Source organism: Schistocerca gregaria, chromosome 8, assembly GCF_023897955.1.
Source record: "Schistocerca gregaria isolate iqSchGreg1 chromosome 8, iqSchGreg1.2, whole genome shotgun sequence".
Taxonomy (NCBI): Eukaryota; Metazoa; Arthropoda; class Insecta; order Orthoptera; family Acrididae; genus Schistocerca; species Schistocerca gregaria.
In genome coordinates this window covers 319,192,775-319,213,294 of record NC_064927.1, presented here as the reverse complement: position 1 = coordinate 319,213,294, position 20,520 = coordinate 319,192,775, and the positions used below count along the sequence as shown (strand labels likewise).

At 40.9% G+C, this 20,520-nt stretch overlaps 1 protein-coding gene across 1 annotated transcript; it reads left to right on the top strand.

The window, feature by feature from the left end:
* The first annotated feature begins 505 nt into the window (after nucleotides 1–505).
* On the top strand, nucleotides 506–14,620 carry LOC126284956 (cell surface glycoprotein 1-like). The gene is made up of 2 exons (XM_049984230.1): nucleotides 506–555; nucleotides 12,014–14,620. Exons 1-2 carry the CDS (start codon nucleotides 552–554, stop codon nucleotides 14,113–14,115), a joined length of 2,106 nt encoding a protein of 701 aa, XP_049840187.1. The 5' UTR covers nucleotides 506–551; the 3' UTR covers nucleotides 14,116–14,620.
* The last annotated feature ends 5,900 nt before the right edge of the window (nucleotides 14,621–20,520 follow it).

Below are 20,520 nucleotides of genomic sequence, written 5' to 3'. Positions count from 1 at the left end.
ATATTAGCGTGAGTCGACATATGTAACTTTCTCTCTGTAGTCCCTACGTATCTATTATCCTACATGGTATCATTGACTTTACATAATTTCTAAAGGAAGATGAAACTTGTCAGTGACATTGTCTGCAGAAAACCATACAAACTACCAGGGAGATTTGAAAAAAGTATGTAAAACCTTCACTGGGCATTTCAGCAAGAACGTAACACTTTGTGGCCGTACGTAACCGTAGGTCACAAAGGAATGCGATGTCATCAACATGGTTTGAATAGACTTTGTCCGTAGCACTTAAGCATACCTCTAAAATATCTCTGCGGTCGTAATCTGCGTACTGGAATGGCGTAATAATTGTGCTAAGAATTCGGGTGTCGAAGTAGCGTTATCAGCGGTCAACACATGTCACGCTGAGTACCGCGATCGTATATTAGTTACAGCAGTCGACAGATGGCACTGCTGCTTAGATTAGCGCGCCGGATATAAGAACGCCGCGTCTGGGGACCGTCTATTGCCGGTTATCCTCTACACGAACAAGCTGGTTAACAACGATACAAGCAATGGGTAAGTCCATTCGGTTACTCCTCTCAGTTGATCTCAGCTCTCTTGGTCTCCACTATAGAATTTGTATTCTTACGGTGAAACTAGTGAATTATTTGTTCTTCATAATGCGGCTTCTGTTACACGTTTCGGATTACTCTTGATTTTAAAAGTTATTAGAGGAAAATCTAGAACTAAGATTGGGATCCAAACTATTTTTCTATCTGTGCTCGTCCTACAGAAACAGCCTAAGGGACAGTTTAGAGTGTAAGTCCTTCTGAGGGATGCGGTCGCGATGAGCAGTGCTCGCGAATGGAAGGAATCGGCATCCGAGACGGTCTCGCAAACACAGACTGGACGTGTCGTACGCATTTAGTGGTCGCTCCAAAATGTAAGGTTGCAAATGATGTAATTGAAGTGACAACGAGAATACTAGAAAGAACGAGTGAGGAAGAAGGGGAACGTTAGTGTTAGAAATATTGTGAATAGTTCAATCAGTACTAACAAAGAATGGGAGGGAAAACGTATTAACAGCAAAGTCATCTTCATTATTTACGCTTTGGCATTCGCTGGCCTCCTCCAGATTTTTCTCTCCACGCAATTCAGCCTTCGGCCACATTCATTCATGCTGCTGCTGAATATCTTATAATGTCGTCTCCCCACCATTTAGGCTGTCGTCTCGATCTTGGAATCTCGCAGAGAACTTTTCTGGTAAGTGTGTCATTCACAAACTTGGCTACACGTCCTTCCCACCTCCACCTCATTTTCAGTACGATCATTATTACACTTCCCACTTCAGTTTGCTCTCTGATCAATTTGCTTACCTCAACCCCCCCCCCCCCCCCCCCCCCAGTAGTTGCCAACGTATTTCTTTCCCATTTTTTTATGTTTCCTGTCGTTCCTCAGTTGCTTTTGTATTCCTGGAGATGCTGTCCGTCCATACAACTAAATGTAAGGCTTTTTGCGTTACATTGTGACAAGCGCGTTTTGCTACTCTGTGCTCATGAAACATCGTCACTTGCCATTTTGTGATCAAGTAGTTTCATATGTACCGTTCTGGAGTTCTGCGCAGTTGGCTTGTGTACACAAGGATGCCCGCATTTTAACTGGACGCTTCACTTTCACTGGATGTAAAGTAAATACACACTGTAAACACACAGCGAAAGTAAAGTGTTCAACTGAAATGTCTTCAAAAACGCCCAAAATCGGGCATCCTGGTGCACGCAGGCCAACTATGAACAACTCCAGAATGATTCAAATGGAAAAATATCACAAAATCGCCACTGAAGATGCATCAGAAAAAGAAAGAAGCCAAACGCGTATGGCTCAACGCAAAAAACCAAAAATTTATTTGCGCAGATGGTCCATACCTCCAGTCTTTTTGTCACCTGTCGTGGAACGGTATTGTAGAACCGTCTCCTCATTAGTTATTGACACTGACAATGAATTTCCCTTGTCGCATAGTTGGCTGTTTAGCTTAGAAGACTCTGCGTTACCAAGAGCACTGAAGGACAGCTACGTTTTTCAGTATTTTTCTTCCACTGCTCTAAATACAAAAAAAAAAAACGCTTCAACAATTTCTCTGATTTCATTGTTAATTTGCACAGTTTTTCTGTTCATATTCGTTGATTGTACAATACTTTAGCTCTGCTATAACTGATTTTAAAGCATACTGATATAGTTTCAGTGTTAACTTGCGCTATTGGGTGTTCGAGTTAATGTATACTAGAAACACATTGTATAATGGCATCAGTAAATTGCTTCATTAATATGTATTACTTTTTCTTTCTCCTAGTTTAGGAATCTGAAAACTACTTCTGCTTTTGTAATGGATAGAACTGATGTTAGATACTCTCATTGTCTGATTTCTTTTTAACTGTCATGATGAATTCTACTGGAACCTCGAGTATCAATATGGATATTGCTGAAAATATTAAAATTATGGGAATCACTGCGTTTTTTTCTAGAGGGCAGTTTAGGTTGTAAATAAGTTTCAACAGCGTCTGTATTAATCTGCGCAAACAGGGGTAATGTAAATATCTGAAAATGTAATCCAGTTAGTGAAGGAATTTTTGTGAAGTAGAAATAGACAGGTACAAAATTTCTGCAGGACAGACGCTGGCTGAACGCTGTATCGAAGTAGTTTAAAGACGGAAGTAAAAAAAAATGTGCCTTATTAATTTGGTCGCTGCAGTACGCATGAAGAAGATGTACACTAGAGCCCAATAAACTTGAGGAACTCAAAGTGGTTGTGTGTTTCACTATAGCAGATGTTGATGGGCACTAAATACGATTTGCGGATAAGCACTACATCTGAAATTTCTGCACAGAGTTCACTGACGGTGCACTGAGTCCTCAGTCATCTAACGTTGCACATATCTGTTGCAGTCGAAATACACGACAGCCGACCAAAGAGTGACTCTTTACCATTCCAGGACGAGATACGTTCAGTGTTCAAGGGATACTTTAAATGAGTGGAAATATTCTACACAAGTTTCAACACATTCAGGAGGTATCATGAATACATGCAACACTCTTCTTAGCCGCATTGCTATACGTTGCTGTCATTGGTGCTGGATTTATTTAGGGCGACGATTATGTGTAAGGAAACCAGTTTGTCGACTCTTAAACAACAGCAGTCTGTTCCTTCACCAGAGCAGCTGTTGGACCGCATCTGTCGAAATGACGAGTTCGTAATGGCAGTTCTCATGTTCGAACAATGAAGTAATTGCGCAGGGCAATGAAAAATAACAAGCGTTTCAGACGTAGGAAATGTATTGTTCTCTTTAACGAGACTGCAACGCGTCATACGGGGCAAAAACACCGTTTGCTTCAGAGTTTACGATAGTTGGCCTACAGTTTGTGTTTTTCCCTTTTGGCTATCGTCTTTCGAAAATTTGTGCAGATACATCAACGGCTCGATGTTTGCTACTAATAACCATCTGTAGCCAAAAGTCTTCCACTAGCTTAATTGTAAGACAACATTTTCTGTCTTTGGAAAACAGATGGTATTTACACAGACAGGGGTGTACTATTGAATAATTGTGCATTGTGGTTGTACCAGATTTTGCTCTAATGGTGTGATGATGTTCGGGAACCCTCGTTAGGATTCAGACCTTCATGCCAGGTGGAAATCGCGTCCTGAATGAGGTCGACATCTACGGCTTCTTGACTTTACAGAAATCAGTTTCCGAACACATCTTACGCGTTTATCACATTTTCCCGTTTGTTTCCGTCTTCAACGTCAGCAAATCACGAAACCTGAAGTATGTGGATCAAAATACGGGTGGTGAAAATAGTTTTCATTCCTGTAATGTCCTTAAGTGTTACATTAGGCTGGCCGGTGTGGCCGAGTGGTTCTGGGCGTTTCAGTCTGGAACCGCGCGACCGCTACGTTCGCAGGTTCGAATCCTGCCTCGGGCATGGATGTGTGTGATGTCCTTAAGTTAGTTAGGTTTAAGTAGTTCTAGGGGACTGATGACCTCAGATGTTGTTAAGTCCCATTGTGCTCAGAGCCATTTGAACCATTTGTTGCAGTAGGGCTAGCTTCTAATCGCTCGAACGGGCACCATATTCATAATATAAATGTCGTATATTGTAAGTACTCACTTTTGTTTAACTGATTTGCATAGCTTGCATCCTAGACGGAGCAACGAGCCAGATCCGGACCGAATCCGCGTGGCGGGGTAACAAGATGTTCAAATGTGTTTGAAATCTTATGGGACTTAACTGGTAAGGTCATCAGTCCCTAAGCTTACACACTACTTAACCTGAATTATCCGAAGGACAGACACACACACCCACGCCCGAGGGAGGACTCGAACCTCCGCCGGGACCAGCTGCACAGTCCGTGACTGCAGCGTCTGAGACCGCTCGGCTAATCCCGCGCGCTGGCGGGGTAACGGCCGCTGGCCTGGTACACCTGGCAGCCCGAGTGTAGTTTCAAGAAGATTCTCCACGCTCGCTTAGGAAAATGACTGACCGGCTGTCGATCTCCGCCTCAGAAAATACGATGTACAAAGTTAAATACGATAAAAGAGAAAAAAATTTGCACGATTGACAGATGGCGCACACTGCTTCCCTCCCTTAAGTTGACTGAAAATTGAGGTTTCAGGAAGGTCACGAGCTTCAAGTGAAATAAATTTCGCAAAACATGAAAGCAGAGGACCCCATTCGACGGGATAAACACTACGAAAGAAAGAGATACGTTTCCTTTAATTTACGTCTATGATTACAATCTTTTTGTTTAACAGATTACCGGTTTCGGTCTTTAATGACCATCATCAGATCTGCAGCAAAAATGGGAAAAATATAAATACACTCGCAAACTGTATACAGCTTAAGAACAATACATAGACCATTCTGAAAAGTAGTACTGACAAAATTTACATTTGTGCGCTTTAAATATGAAGAGACATAATTGTTTCATAAAGACAAAGTCCTAATGTACTACCTCGTCTACAAGGTCTCTCGGTGATGTAAAAAATTTAAGCTTCTAAGTTAATGCGTTCAAAAGATAAGGCCATTTACGCCATGTATTCTGATGTTTGCAAACTCGTTTTTAAAAACCTAGGGTACTTCCCGTTGACCTAGGATCATGAAATTTGGCAAGAAGCAAAGTTTCACAGTACAAATAAAGGAAAAAATCCGAAAATTGTTAATCTGTAATTATATCATATAAAAATATTTTTGTTGTTGTTTGTTGCGCGTCCATCTGTATGTCTAACTGTCTGTTGAGATTCCTTTCTCACTGGAACAGGTAGTGATATCAGGTTTAAATTTATGTCGAATACTAAGATCTGTGGTGCCTTGGTGGTTTGAAAAAAATAAAGCTTCTTAATCAATGCAATCATAAGATAGGCCGTTTATGTCACATATTTTGTCTTTGCCAGCTGACTAATCGAAAACTATAGATGGAATATCTACATACGTAATTAAGTTTGTAAGGAACGCTCAGAGCAAAGGTCCTATTCAGACTTGTCCTGTTATCTGTCCGAAATAACGAGCTAATGACTAAGGCATATTCCTTTCACTGATAAAACTAAATTCATGCGAACAGTCGGTGTTGAGAGAGAGTGTGTGCCTCACGATTGTGGCCGCAGGGTGTCTATGATGCTGAAGCCATTGGCTGCGCAATACACGATCATACGGAGTATATTTTAAGTATGTGACTGTCTCAGTGAATATGTGATTACTAGAATCCAGTAGGTTTACAGGTCAGGCAAGCATTCGACAGTAACGAAAGCTACATCGGGTGTGATCCAAGGAACGTAACATGATAGTTAATGCTCTAATACATATAAACGATATATCAGCTAGAGTGTTTAGCATTATCAGATTGTTTGTTTAAGATGCTGATCTCTGCATAGCAGTATTATCTTTGAATGATCGTAAGGAAGTGCAATACTGAAACAAAAATTCCACTTGTAGTAATGAAGGTGATTGCAACACTCACGAAGGCCCTATCACAGAAGAGAGGCAACAACATGCGCACGTAAGGTGAAGGCTTTCCAGCACAGTTACTTGAACTTCTCATAGTGCTCTGCCATGCATCGTTATCACACAGAATTTACTTTATGTGGGTATAATAGTGCACTGGAATCCTCGTCCATCACACGAATAAACTTCACTGGCGATCTGCTTTTTCCCTCGGCACACTAGGAACAAAGCAGAATGCGTTACAAATAATACTAAGAAAAAGTTTGCTGTCTAAATTTGTAATGGTCGCGTCTAGAGGCCTAGTGGAATCTACTTGGAAATCACTAGGTGATATATCGAGTTAACAGAGGGCTACTCCGAAAAGTCGGAATATATGTAGCGGACCCCAGTTCTGTTGAGGATGACATCTCCAGACGAGGCTTGTGCAAAGCGGAATACTGGTAATGAAGGATGGCTGCATTGCTGTGGGAAGTCAAGATGGATAGTTTTCTTCATGCGTTTTGAGGCATCTCATGTCTTCTATCTAAATGTGACTGTAGGCCTCTATGAGCATAGTACAGGGTCTTAACCTTTGGCGATATAGTGAAGCTTTCGCTCTTTCAGCTTTTTTAGTATTTTTTACTTTTATGAATAAGGAGCGGTCAATCGAAAATGTATTTTCTTCTGTATGTTATGTTTATCCGTAGAGAAAAGAAATTCGTTTCGTATCACTTAGTTGTATTCGGAAGGAGCTAAATAATTAACAGTTTTATCACCTGTAGAATTTACCCACTGATCACAGTTACGTATTTAACATTTAATTTACTGCAGTAACACTTTTCGTGGATGGCCATTAAGTTATTTTTGCTTAGGTTAGACATACACTGAGGGCAACTTGTAACGGCGGGAAACGAAATCTGTCGGTGCCAAAAAAAGAGAATAGGGTCCTTGGTGACAGAAGTTGTTGTTCTTGTGGGAAAACTATCCAATAAAGGGCGCTGGATTTGCAGGAACACTTATAGCGCAATATCCAGCAGCAGCTAGAACACGCTGGACGCCTTTTCTCGGCACTGCATCCGTCATATACGAAGTCATTCCTTGATATAAACGTTCAGGCTTCATTATTTGCTGACGTACTTAAGGATATCAACATATTTGCAGTCGGAAACCACGACTTTGTTTCAATGCTGAGTTACATTTTTCGGGCTAAATTTGACGATTATCTTGTAGTTCTATCACACACGTATATCAAAGCCATAATAGTTGCAAAATTATGACACGCCTTATCTACAGTAGAATGGAAAATCTCTTAGAAGTCGATCTACGGGAAGATCAGTTTGCGTTCCGAAGAAACGTGGGAACACACAAGACAATACTAGCCCTACGAGTCTTCTTATAAAATAACCCGTAAAAGGCAAACCATTGTTTACAGTATTTGAAGATTTACGGAAAGATTTTAACGATGTTGACTAGACAACGCTCTTTGAAATTTTGAGGAGAAGAGGGAAAAATATGAGGGACGATAAGTTATCTACAGCTAGTATAGAAGCCAGACTGAAGTTTGTGTCGAAGAGTATGAAAGGGAAGCAGTAGCTGAGAAGAGAGTGAGAAAAGTTGGTAGCCTCTCCCTCATATCGTTCAGGCTGTACATTAAACCAGCAGGAAAGGAAACCAATGACATATTTGGAAAGAGAGGTATACTTAAAGGAGAAGAAATAAGAACCATTAGGTTTGCTGATGACAATGTAATTCTGCTAGTGACGGCAAAGGACATGGATGAGCAGTTGAGTAGAACAGACAGTGTCTTGAAACAAAATTGTATGATGAACATCAAGTAAAGTACAACAGGAGTATGGAATTTAGTTAAATTAAATTAGGCGATCCTGAGGGAATTAAATTTGGAAATGAGATACTAAAAGTGGTAGATAAGTTTTCTGTTTGGGCTGAAAAATGACTACGAGAGTCGACATAAAATACAGACTGTCAGTAACAAGGAAAGCCTTTTTCAAAATAATAATTTGGTAGCATCGAATAAAAATAAAAGTGTTAAGAAGTCTTTTTGAAGATATTGGACTGAAGTGTAGCGTTGTACAGAAACGAAACGTGGACAATAAACAGTTGTGACAAGTATATAGAAGATTGTGAAATGTGGTGTTACGGATGAATATTGAAGATCAGATGAGTGGAATAGTGTCCTCAGATTATGACACTTTGACTCGAATCAAGAGTGGAATAGTGCCCTCAGATTATGACACTTTGACTCGAATCAAGAGTTTTGCTATAAGCATGTTTGTATGTTCGGTCAGTGACTCGAATCAAGAGTTTTGCTATAAGCATGTTTGTATGTTCGGTCAGTAAATGTCGAGTACGAGAAGAAACGAAATCGATGAGGAAAAACTCAACATTTATGGAGTTTTCAGTTAGTGGTGGTCACCTTTAACTTATGTCCCGTCGCAGACGATACAAACGCAGGCATTCGCTCTTTTCAACAGCTGAAAATATTTCTTAATGTGAAGATCCGTGAGGTTACGCAGGAACGAAAGACTACATCTTTAGTACACTGTTTGTTCGCTGGTATTGATTTGACAGACTTAGATGGCATGTTTTACAGAGTTAGGACACAGTTCCAAGTCAGAAAACAAATACTTATTAATACGTCACAACAAATAGTACCCTAATGATATGACCAGTCCTGCTTATTTTGTGTCGATGTAGGACACTTCCGTTTGCTCAACTCTAGATGCTTAATGGGAAATTTCAAGATAGCTTCAACCTATTTTCGCTTTCCAACTCAGAAATCCGAGCAGATGTGTACATTTGCTATTACTTATAGTTCAGTTCTTTGTTGTAACTTCCACAAATTGAGGTTCGGTTGGGGCAAGAAGTGTGTTATTAGGACGAGTATTTTGTTGAAGTATTTTAGCAATGTGGCTGATGTTGATGGGAATTCGAGTTAACGAAGTGGAAGACACTTCTTGCCCTCCCCTCGCAATCATCCTTATACCATTACTAATATCAGCTCGTCACTCAGCACTATAAAGCCCTATCTCTAAGTGAACAACATCAGCATTTGCAATACCATATTTTATCATTTTAATACCTTATTTTAACGAAGGCCGTAGTGGCCGAGCAGTTCTAGGCGCTTCAGTCTGGAACCGCGAGACCGCTACGGACGCAGGTTCGAATCCTGCCTCGGGCATGGATGTGTGTGATGTCCTTGGTTAGTTAGATTTAAGTAGTTCTGAGTTCTAGGGACTGATGACCTCAGATGTTAAGTCCCATAGTGCTCAGAGCCGTTTGAACCTTATTTTAACTTCCTTTATTATTGCACATTATAATGTCAATTTTCATTAAAATTATGTAGGCAACTATGGAGGAGAATTAATTGACGAATAAAGAAGAAATGTAGCTTTTTTCTAAATATAGTATCGAACGCTATCGCAGAGGCAGTTCATTCTGTAGATGGCGTCTCTCACACAGCCCTGAAACCTAAAGCTTTTTCTTCAGAGTATTTGGAAAGAAAATGAAAATGACATGGTACTTGGATTAGGGATAGCCGCACCCTTCGTGGAAACGCTGCAAGATATTTCACATCCGAGTGGAGCACTAGGATTGTCTTTTTTTCCCAAAATGATGCCTATACTCAGCATTCCGTTTAACTTGTTTCTCTCTGCTGTTGTCAAAATGTGCAGCGAACTACAGTACACTGCTGTGCTGATAGTCAATACTGACGAGGAAAACGCCAAGAACTACGGACTGTATAGGCCCAAGTCGTTGGCCTGGCGTTTGTTTTAAAAGTGCATGACTCTTTGTCATTTACGGCGGCCTCTTCAAAAAATGGTTCAAATGGCTCTGAGCACTATGGGACTCAACTGCTGTGGTCATTAGTCCCCTAGATCTTAGAACTACTTAAACCTAACTAACCTAAGGACATCACACACATCCATGCCCGAGGCAGAATTCGAACCTGCGACCGTAGCAGTTGCACGGTTCCGGACTGCGCACCTAGCGGCCTCTTCGTTTGGAGTGTATGGTTTCCAGTTTTTATTTCACCTGAAAAGGCTGCTTTTGTGTGTCTCGTGTATTTTGCCTAACTTATGCAGAAATCATGAATAATGTTGCGATGGTAGAGGGATTCCATTCTCAGAACAAGAACTGTAAGCAAGGCTCTTTTACTGCTTCGTTTAGTAGTGCTATCAAATCTACGCTGTCACAGCGAGTGTCACACGTGCTTCTTGAAGAAAAGTTGCGTTTAATCATAACCCAGATTTCGGAATAAGATGTGAAATTCCAGTTCTATAATTATAGTTTTCGCACGGGGACTGAGCTAGAGTGCGAATGAGAGACAGTAAATTTCGTCTAAAACATTCAAGGTTTACGTCACTGTTCTTGTTGATCCCAAAGTTAGGCATCAGGAGATGAAGAATGATTCATAGCTCCCCATCTACAAAGTGTTTCTGAATTCCATTCCACATTTTCACACTTTTAGTTCTTGTTACGAAGGCCTAGTCGTTACCACTTATCGCTAGAAAAGTACAGTATCCGTACTAGGGGTACAAACAGGTAAAATGAACTTCCTCTATCTGCAGTGACTATGGAGTCTAAATTTTAGATTCCTACGTGTATGTATGTATTTAGCAAGGTGGAGGGCATTTCGTAACACTATCAGAGATTTTTCTGCCCTTATTCCATTCCTGTCTTAAGTGGGGAAAAATATCTGATCACGTGTTAAGGACTTCAAGCGCTGGGGCAGTACTCTAGAACTGATGGCACTAGTGTCTTGTATTAGATTTCCCTTACACGTACTCTGACATTCCCAGAAGTACCCACAACAAATCTAAATCTTTGAGACACCTGTGCTACTACCGTTTTCCGTATTCGTTCAATTTCATATCACTTCTTAGTGTTACCCCTAAATATGTAAATGATGTGACGCATCTCTAAAGTGCATCATCATTATTGTAATCAGATCTTGTGTGGTCATTTCTCTTTTTACGATCTAAAAGGCTTCCAGAAAGTCACTATAGGAAGTAATTATTATATTTGCAAAAAACTAAACATCATGTAGGCTTGTCTGGTGCAAGAGAGTTGATTTGATACCATTTCTCAACGCTACGTAACAATCCAAACAATCTACAGTAACATACGCCGTTGTACACTCCTCGTCACTGTTGATCTACTATTACGGTAATGTCTATGACTGGACATTGTCACCACAAAACTTTTAGTTCACAAATTTAAGAATAACCTTTGTTGCAAGGAATGATTCCTACTCTGCTGCCCAGTGTCCGTTTGCGTGCATATTGAGGCCCCGATTACATTCCTGATGCAGTCAAGCATTATTTACCTTGGTTAGACAAGTGGAACAGATAAGTTCAGTCTTATAACGGCAGCTAAGGTCTAAGTAAAGGGAAGTACCACCTACCGTTTGGCAAAGTTCGAGTTAACGACGAAAGGTCGGCGCAGTAGCGACTTGCTCCTTCATACAGACTTCCACAAGCTCCTTATGAAGAGTATGACACAGTAAATGATTGAGTACAAGTGACCATCCGGTACTAGTCATTGAGTTTCCTTTATTTTCCATCCAGCAGACGCTAAAAAATATAACAGGCTGCTTTAATTGTTAGTTTCTGAGGCATGAAAACAGAACATTTCAGGACATTAATTCCTATTTAAAATATTGTCTAGTCAATTTCTAAAATCCATCAAAACTTTTAATGTGAATTTGGATGTACTAATTATGTTCTTACAATGAGTATGAGATAGTTCTTTGAATTTCGTTGTACTTATCAAGAACTGTGCATTGAAGTTAGGGTACTATGACTTCTTCTTGAAGGTAGAGACATTATTATTTTGAACAGTTAAAAGCTGAAATTCAGTTCGTTGACTAGATGTCTTAGAGATCTGAGTCCGTGATGGTAGTCAAGAGACAAAAGATAAGAACATGGTTAGCACAAAACGAAAAGTGTCATTCATTAAATGTAGTAGATAATGCTTATATAGCTGTGTACATGCATGGAGCTAGCCTCTCAAATGTTCTAACAAATTTTAACTACTTTTCCAGGACGGCCAAATGGAATTTTGAGTTTGCTCCTGGTAAGTCTGATATCCCAGGCGAAAGGAATGCCTCGGGCAGAAGACGATTCGGGATGTCTGCCACAAAGTGACCCCAACTACAAAATAAACGTGCCACACCCAACAGACTGCACCAAGTACTATTCCTGCGCAAATGGGCATGGAGTACTGATGCCGTGCCCGAGTGGCACAGAGTTCAACCCAACCCTGATGATATGTGACTGGCCAGACCAAGCGGGCTGTGCAGCTCATCAGCCTCCAACAACTACTACAACTACAACAACTGAGCTGCCAACCCACACTCCTTCAGTGCAACCAACAACTACTACAACAACTACTGATTTGCCAACCCACACTCCTTCAGTGCAACCAACAGAACAACCAACTAATCCTCCTAGTCAGCCACCAACAAACCCTCCTACACAAGAACCAACTGATACTCCCACAGAGCCAACAACAGAGGAGCCAATAGAAGACCCCACAGAAGAACCAACAGAGGAGCCAATAGATGATCCCACAGAAGAACCAACAGGAGAGCCCATAGAAGACCCCACAGAAGAACCAACAGAGGAGCCAATAGAAGACCCCACAGAAGAACCAACAGAGGAGCCAATAGATGATCCCACAGAAGAACCAACAGGAGAGCCCATAGAAGACCCCACAGAAGAACCAACAGAGGAGCCAATAGAAGACCCCACAGAAGAACCAACAGAGGAGCCAATAGATGATCCCACAGAAGAACCAACAGAAGAGCCCATAGAAGACCCCACAGAAGAACCAACAGAGGAGCCAATAGAAGACCCCACAGAAGAACCAACACAGGAGCCAATAGAAGATCCAACAGAACAACCAACAGATGAGCCAATAGATGATCCCACAGAAGAACCAACAGAGGAGCCAGTAGAAGACCCCACTGAAGAACCAACAGAGGAGCCAGTAGAAGATCCAACAGAACAACCAACAGAGGAGCCAATAGAAGATCCCACAGATGAACCAACTGAGGAACCAGTAGAAGATCCTACAGAAGAACCAACAGACAAACCAATAGAAGATCCTACAGAGGAACCAACTGAGGAGCCAGCTGAAGATCCCTCAGAAGAGCCAACAGATGTTCCCACAGAGCCACCAACAGAAGAGCCAACAGATGTTCCCACAGAGCCCCCAACAGAAGAGCCAATTGAAGATCCCACCGAACAGCCAACAGAATCTCCCACAGAAGCACCAACAGAAGAGCCAACTGATGCTCCTACAGAAGTTCCAACAGAAGAAACGACAGGAGAGCCAACAGAAGCACCAACAGAAGAGCCAACAGAAGAGCCAACAGAAGAGCCAACAGAAGAACCCACAGACTCACCAACAGAAGAACCAGTAGAAGAGCCCACAGAGGCACCGACAGAAGAGCCAACCGATGCAACCACAGAAGCTCCAACAGAGAAGCCAGCAGAAGAACCACAAGATCCAACAGAAGCTCCTACAGCAGTGCCAACACAAGAACCAACAGATATTCCCACAGAGGAACCATCTGAGGCTCCTACAGATGCGCCAACAGAAAAACCTACAAATGCTCCCACTGAGATACCAACAGAAGACCCGACAGAAGAACCTACACGTACTCCAGCTACCACCCCACCCACAGAAGCCCCAACAACAAGGCCAACTATAACTGAAATTCCTTCTACCGCCACTCCTTCAGATGTGCCAACATTAGCTCCCACATATCCACCTACTACTACTACTACAATAAAGCCAACTAATGTACCAACTGATGCTCCACCAACCATTGTCAGTCCAACATCTGCACCAACAGTAACAACGACGAGTGAACTGCCTCAAAGTACGACTCCCAGCTTACCACCTCCAACCACCACTACAACCACTACTACAACCACCTTGAGACCACATATACCAACCAGTTCTCCGACGACCACAAGTACAACGACCACTACCACGATCCGTACCCCTACCAGACCTAAACCATCTTTGGGTTTCTCGTTCTGGCCCCCAACGCCACGTCCTTTCTGGCGTAGGTGGTGGCGAAACTCGCCATCAATAAGTTATGGCTCTCACGCCAGGAGGCATTGGCTGTGGTAGGCGTCGACATGGCGACTGTGTGCACAGTGTAACTGACACTCAGCGTATTTAACTCTTTGTCGTGACTTGTCCTATGTAACTATGTACCTCTGATCAAGGATCTTTAACTATGTATTCCTGTATTTTTTTAGCTATAAGATGCAACTTTGAAAAAAATTGTAGTGCCATATATTTGTCATTCCACAATACTGCGAAAAAATATATATTGTTCCTAATTAACAACAGATTAAAGCATTTTCCTCTGCAAAAGATCTTTTATTGTGTATTCCGCTAGTTTGTAGCAATAAGATGCCACCTTGACAAATTTTATAGTGCCATATATTTATCATTCCACAGTATTGCGAAAGATTGTGTATTGTTTGTGATGAATAATATAACAAAGCATTTTCCTCTACGAAAGATCTTTTATTGTGTACCCCTGTATTTTATAATTATAAATATTTTGTGCTGTATTTTTGTCTTTCCTTGATATTGCTAATAAATATGTATTCTCTGCCGTGAATAATTCACTGATGGATTTTTCTTACGGTATCCACTCTCTTGCTCCTGAAAAAGCCTGCTGTTGTAATGAGTTAAATATACAGTATTGACACATCTAAGTCACGTTTTTGACATTAACTGTTCCACCTCGTCTTCTCACTAATAGAGGAGCATAATGTTCAGCTATCAGTTTAGTTCCACGCATTCAGTGACAGAAGTTTAGAATTGTTCTCCCCAACTTGACCCATGCAACTGACAAATTTCAGAATAAAATTCAGTCATCAGTTGCAATTTTTTAATTTCACTTTACCAGTCTCGACAAATTAATTTATCAACTTCAGAAGCCTACAAACTTAGGGATATTATAAATCTTTAGAACTTGCCTATACATTTACGTAAAGTATAAGAGTACATTACAGAACATACTTAATATTAGTTCAGCAGCTGTCAGTATCTTATCTGTAGAAGCGTGTTGCCATAATATGTCCAAAAACGTACATGTAGTATTTCATTGTTGTAAATACAGACTGACAGATTGCTACTTTATACTAACTGCATCACATCTATGTTCATGTGAAACTGTTGTGCCAGAAGCAAGGTACATGTATAAAAGTATTTAAAAAGTATCGCAAAGGAGTTATATATAATAAATTTGAAAAAAAAACATGACACAAAGTTGTAATATATAAAAGAAATGATCAAATTTTCACATTTCATAAGAGGTTCTACGCGTTCAAATTTTTAATGCAAGTTGATCCCTCAAGAAATCTTTTGAATTAGATCGGAACATTCACGTATTTCAAATTCTCCGAAAAGGTTCATTTCTTAACCCTTGCCAAGTATACGCAAAATTTTCATGTTACGTAAGGATGGAAGGGGAGGATGTTTCTCGCTTTTGAGATGTTCTTCAAAAGTAGACTTGTATGGATATTAACGGCCTTTGTTGAACATGTGCTCAAGAAAGCGGGTCTTAAATGTGTTTGCAGTTATCACATACAATATGTACCTTTTTGAAAGTAATAGGGTATTATGCTTCTGTGAAGAGGATATTGACATCTGCTAATTCAATACTAAGGAAGTTTTTCTAATATACTTCCTATACATTACGTAAATGTATAGCCAAGGTCTAAAAATTTACAATAACCAATTTTGTAGACTTCTGAAGATAACAAATTAATTTATCAAAACCAGTAAAATAAAATAAAAATAACTGCAACTGATTACTGAATTTGATTCTGAAATGTATACCACAGTTGACGAAAATTACAAGTATGTATAAAATATCTGATCAATTTATTGAAAGAAGTCACATTAGGAATGTGGATTATTTTATACTCCTTCCAACAAATTACTTGATTTTTATAAGTAATTAATTCACGCTCTTTTATGATCAGAAGCTAACCATTGAATTATTTTCACATTCATTTACTAAAATTATTATTATATGTAACTGTCAAATTTAAGATCGTCATTCTTACTACTTTTTTGAGATTTCATTGTTCTCAAAAAATATTTGCTTCTGGATAAACTACAACGCCTCTTCAACTAGTCCCACAAGCGTCAATATTACTAACTTTCATGCTGTGTTCAAGTATAACGTATATTGTTAATCAGTTCATCTGCTGACTACATGTCCTCTGTGTTGTTGACTTCTAAGGATGTTAACTTACTTTTTAGGGGTTTCCGAATGTATGTAGGAGGTTCATGTTCACGTTTCACAAATCTTGAAAGCGTTATTTTTTATGTAAATTGAAGGTGGAGGGATAAGAAAGGAAAGGAAAGGAAAGGAAAGGAAAGGAAAGGAAAGGAAAGGAAAGGAAAGGAAAGGAAAGGAAAGGAAAGGAAAGGAAAGGAAAGGAAAGGAAAGGAAAGGGGGATTGGAACTCCCGACCTCCTGGCTGAGAGTCCAGTGTCGTACCACTGCGCAACCTCGCTCTCGCTTGGTGTCCATCACGAGTCGATTGGAAACGTTTTCTTTGCAAACACGACACGCGTTACATACTTGATAAATTCGTCTTTTTCTCGGTGTCCTCGGTACAATATACCCACAAATGGAATCAAAGTGAGAAAACCGAACGAATTACAACTTAACGAGTTAATTCTAAAGTGAACTGTAGACTCTGCAGACACGGTCGCATATTGGTTTGTTCGAAGAGATAACCTGTTTCGGCCGTATAGCCATCGTCAGGTCTGAAGGAGGAAAATAAAAAGAACCGACACCACGAGGAATCCACAGCTGTGATAGGTATTATGTAAACTAAAGGTGGAGTGGGAGAGATGAAAGGAACTCATCATGTTAGCTGCATCGGGACTTTATGCGGAGTCAGTGGCGAAGAGTTAAAATGTGTAGTGTACCAGGGTTCGAACTCTGGATCTCCCGCTTACTGAGTAGTTACAGTACCCACTGCACCTCCCGGACACAGTGCTTATCACAGCTCTGTGAACTATCTCGGTACGTCCCTTGGTCGATTGCCCCCTCCATCTTCTGTTTACATAATACATATAACAGCTGCGGATTCCGCGTGGTGTCTGCTCTTTTTATTTTCCTCTTCCCGATCTGGCGATGGTTGTAAGGCCGAAACAGGTTATCTGTTCGAATAAACCAATATGAGACCGTGTCTGTAGAGTCTACAGTTCATTTCAGAATTAACTCGTTAAGTTGTAATTCGATCGGTTTTCTCACTTTGATTGCATTTGTGGCTATATTGTACCGAGGACACCGAGAAAAAAACGAATTTACGGAGTATTGTAACGTGTGTCGTGTTTGCAAAGAAAAAAAAAACGCTTCCAATCGACTCGTGGTGGACACCCAGCGAGGTTGCGCAGTGGTACGACACTGGACTATCAACCGGGAGGTAGGGATTTCAAATCCCAGTCTAGGCAGCCAGATTTTGATTTTGAGCTGTTTCTCTGCGTTACTGTAGGAAAATTCCGACATGATTCCTTTGACAACGTGACACAGCCCAGTTCTATCTCCATCCTTCGAAGACTTTAGCTTGCGCTCTTTCTATATTTGTTTAAGGTGTTCGCTGTCGACGACACAGTACAGTGACGTTCGTCCTTCTCACTGTCAGGCTAAAAACTACTAGAGGCAATGATATGCATAGAAGTTACAGAATATTTTGTTTAAAAAGTCTTTTGCCATACATAACAGTTTACAACAACGCTAAGCTGTTTGTACACAGACGTTATTCAAAATGTCAGTTGCCATAACCAATTAAAGTTAAAAATAGGGGAGAGACCTCAGCACAGTCCCGCGACCGGGTTGTTGCGCTGATAGCTCGTATAGTGAAGACTTTCTTCGGTGCTGCACTGGAAGGTTGATGGTGCAGGGCCTATCGCAACGGCTACCTTTTTCTCTCGGAAAAGATAAGCGATACTCATTCTGTAACAGGGTGAGTGGATATGGAGCCGTTCTGGGGGGACTGTAACGAGGAAAAGTCCCAGCCCACATCAGGAATTTGACCTAGTATCTCAACGGTCAGAGTCTGTTGCATTACGCACGTTTCTTTTTTTCGTTTCATTTACAGGAATGAATGGACACATTCAGCTTCAGGCTGGGTGGAGAGATGGGCAGGGGACAAAACCCGAGGCCAGGCCACGATGCGTTCCCCCACCTGTCACTATGCTGATCCCGCACATGAACATGATACGTTGGTTTTTTATTTAACTGTTTTATTTTTTATATTTTCTGAAATTTTCCCTACAAATACATCTACATCTACGTGGTTACTCTGCTATTCACAATAAAGTGCCCGGCAGAGGGTTCAATGAAACACCTTCAAGCTAACTCTCTGTCGTTCCACTCTCGATCGCCACGCGGGAAAAACGAGCACTTAAATTTTTCTGTGCGAGCCCTGATTTCTCTTATTTTATCGTGAGGATCACTTCTCCCTATGTAGGTGGGTGCCAACTAAATGTTTTCGCAATCGGAGGAGAAAACTGGTGATTCAAATTTAATGAGAAGATCCCGTCGCAACAAAAAACGCCTTTGTTTTAATGACTGGCAATCCAATTCACGTTTCATGTCTGCGACACTATCTCCCCTATTTCACGATAATACAATACGAGCTGCCCTTCTTTGTACTTTTTAGATGACATCCGTCAGTCCTATCTGATGCGATCCCACATCCAGAATAGGGCGGACAAGCGTAGTGGAAGTAGTCTCTTTGGTAGACCTGTTGCAACTTCTAAGTGTTCTGCCAATGAATCACAGTCTTTGGTTGGCTCTACTCACAATATTATCTATGAGATCGTTCCAAATTAGGATACCTGTAATTGTAATCCTGAAGTATTTAGTTGAATTTACAGCCCTCAGATCTGTGTGACTTATCGCGTAATCGAAATTTAGGTGATGTCATTTAGTACTCATGCGAATAACTTCACACTTTTCTTTATCCAGGGTCCATTGCCACTCTTTGTACCGTACAGATATCTTATATAAATTATTTTGCAAGTAGTTTTGATCATCTGATGACTTTACAAGACGTTAAATGACAGCATCATCTGCAAACAATCTAAGACGGCTACTGAGATTGTCTCCTATGTCGTTAATATAGACCAGGAAAATATAGGGCCAATAACACTTCCTTGGGGAAAGCCGGATATTACTTCTGTTTTACTCCATGACTTTCCATCTATTACTACGAACTGTAACCTTTCTGACAGAAAATGACGAATCCAGTCGCACAACTGAGGCGATACTCCGTAGGCACGGAGTTTGGTTAGAAGACGCTTGTGAGAAACGGTGTCGAAACCTTCCTGGAAATCTAAAAATATGGAATCAAATTGACATCCCCTGTCTATAGCACTTATTACATCATGCGTATAAAGAGCTAGTTGTGTTTCATAAGAAAGATATTTTCTGAAACCGTGCTATGTGTCAATAAATTGTTTTCTTCGAGGTACGTCATAATGTTCGAATACAGTATATATTCCAAAACCCTACTGAAAATCGACATTAGTGATATAGGCCTGTAATTCAGCGGATTACTCCTATTTCCGTTTTTGGCTATTGGTGTGGCTTGAGCAATTTTCCAGTCATTAGGTACGTATCTTTCTATGAGCGAGTGGTTGTATATAATTGCTAAATATGGAGCTATTTTGTCAGCATACTCTGAGAGGAACCTGACTAGTATACAATATGGACCGGAGGCCTTGCCTTTTATTAAGTGATTGGTGGGGAGCAACAACCGTTGCCCGTAGAATGACAACGTGTTGAAAACCCTGCAGTGGTAGTAAGGTATATTTCCATACATTAATGCGGGCTGCGGAGAGAGAACAAAAGGAATCCAATATGTCCTTGAGCAAGGGTAGATCATCGACATGACGTACCAATACCATAACATCTTCCCCGTACGCTCGTATCGAGGTTTCTCCTAATATCTTCCAGCCACTAAATTGATCAGCAATACGGCGATAAGGACAAACAAAAAGCGACATAGAGAGGGGGCTCCTCTTTGGTAAGTCCCGTCGGATGGTGACTTGGTGAGTAAGTTGCCCATGCACTATGACAGATGCGTGAATACCAGTAAAAAGGCTAGATAATATCTGACACGCAGTATGATTGAAGCCGGTCGCCTTGAGCACCTGCTTTAAGATACCGTGACTGACCCGGTCAAATGCCTTATTATAATCAATAAAAAGTATTGCTCCAGAAACAGAAGCCACTGCAGCCACCGAGACAACGTCGTGGCGCTCTATTACAGAAGTCAGAATCGTGCGCTTAGGCACACAGCTTTGGCAGATAGGAAGACTTTTCTCTAGCTGTATCGACAAACTGCTATTAACCACCTGGAGGACAGTTTTGTTATCGAAATTAAGTAGAGTGATCTGACGGGATTTATCAATGTCTGGAAGTCCAGTTGTCTTCGGAATTAGAACGATTTTACCAACCCAAAGGTCAGGAATCAACTTCCCTCCCCC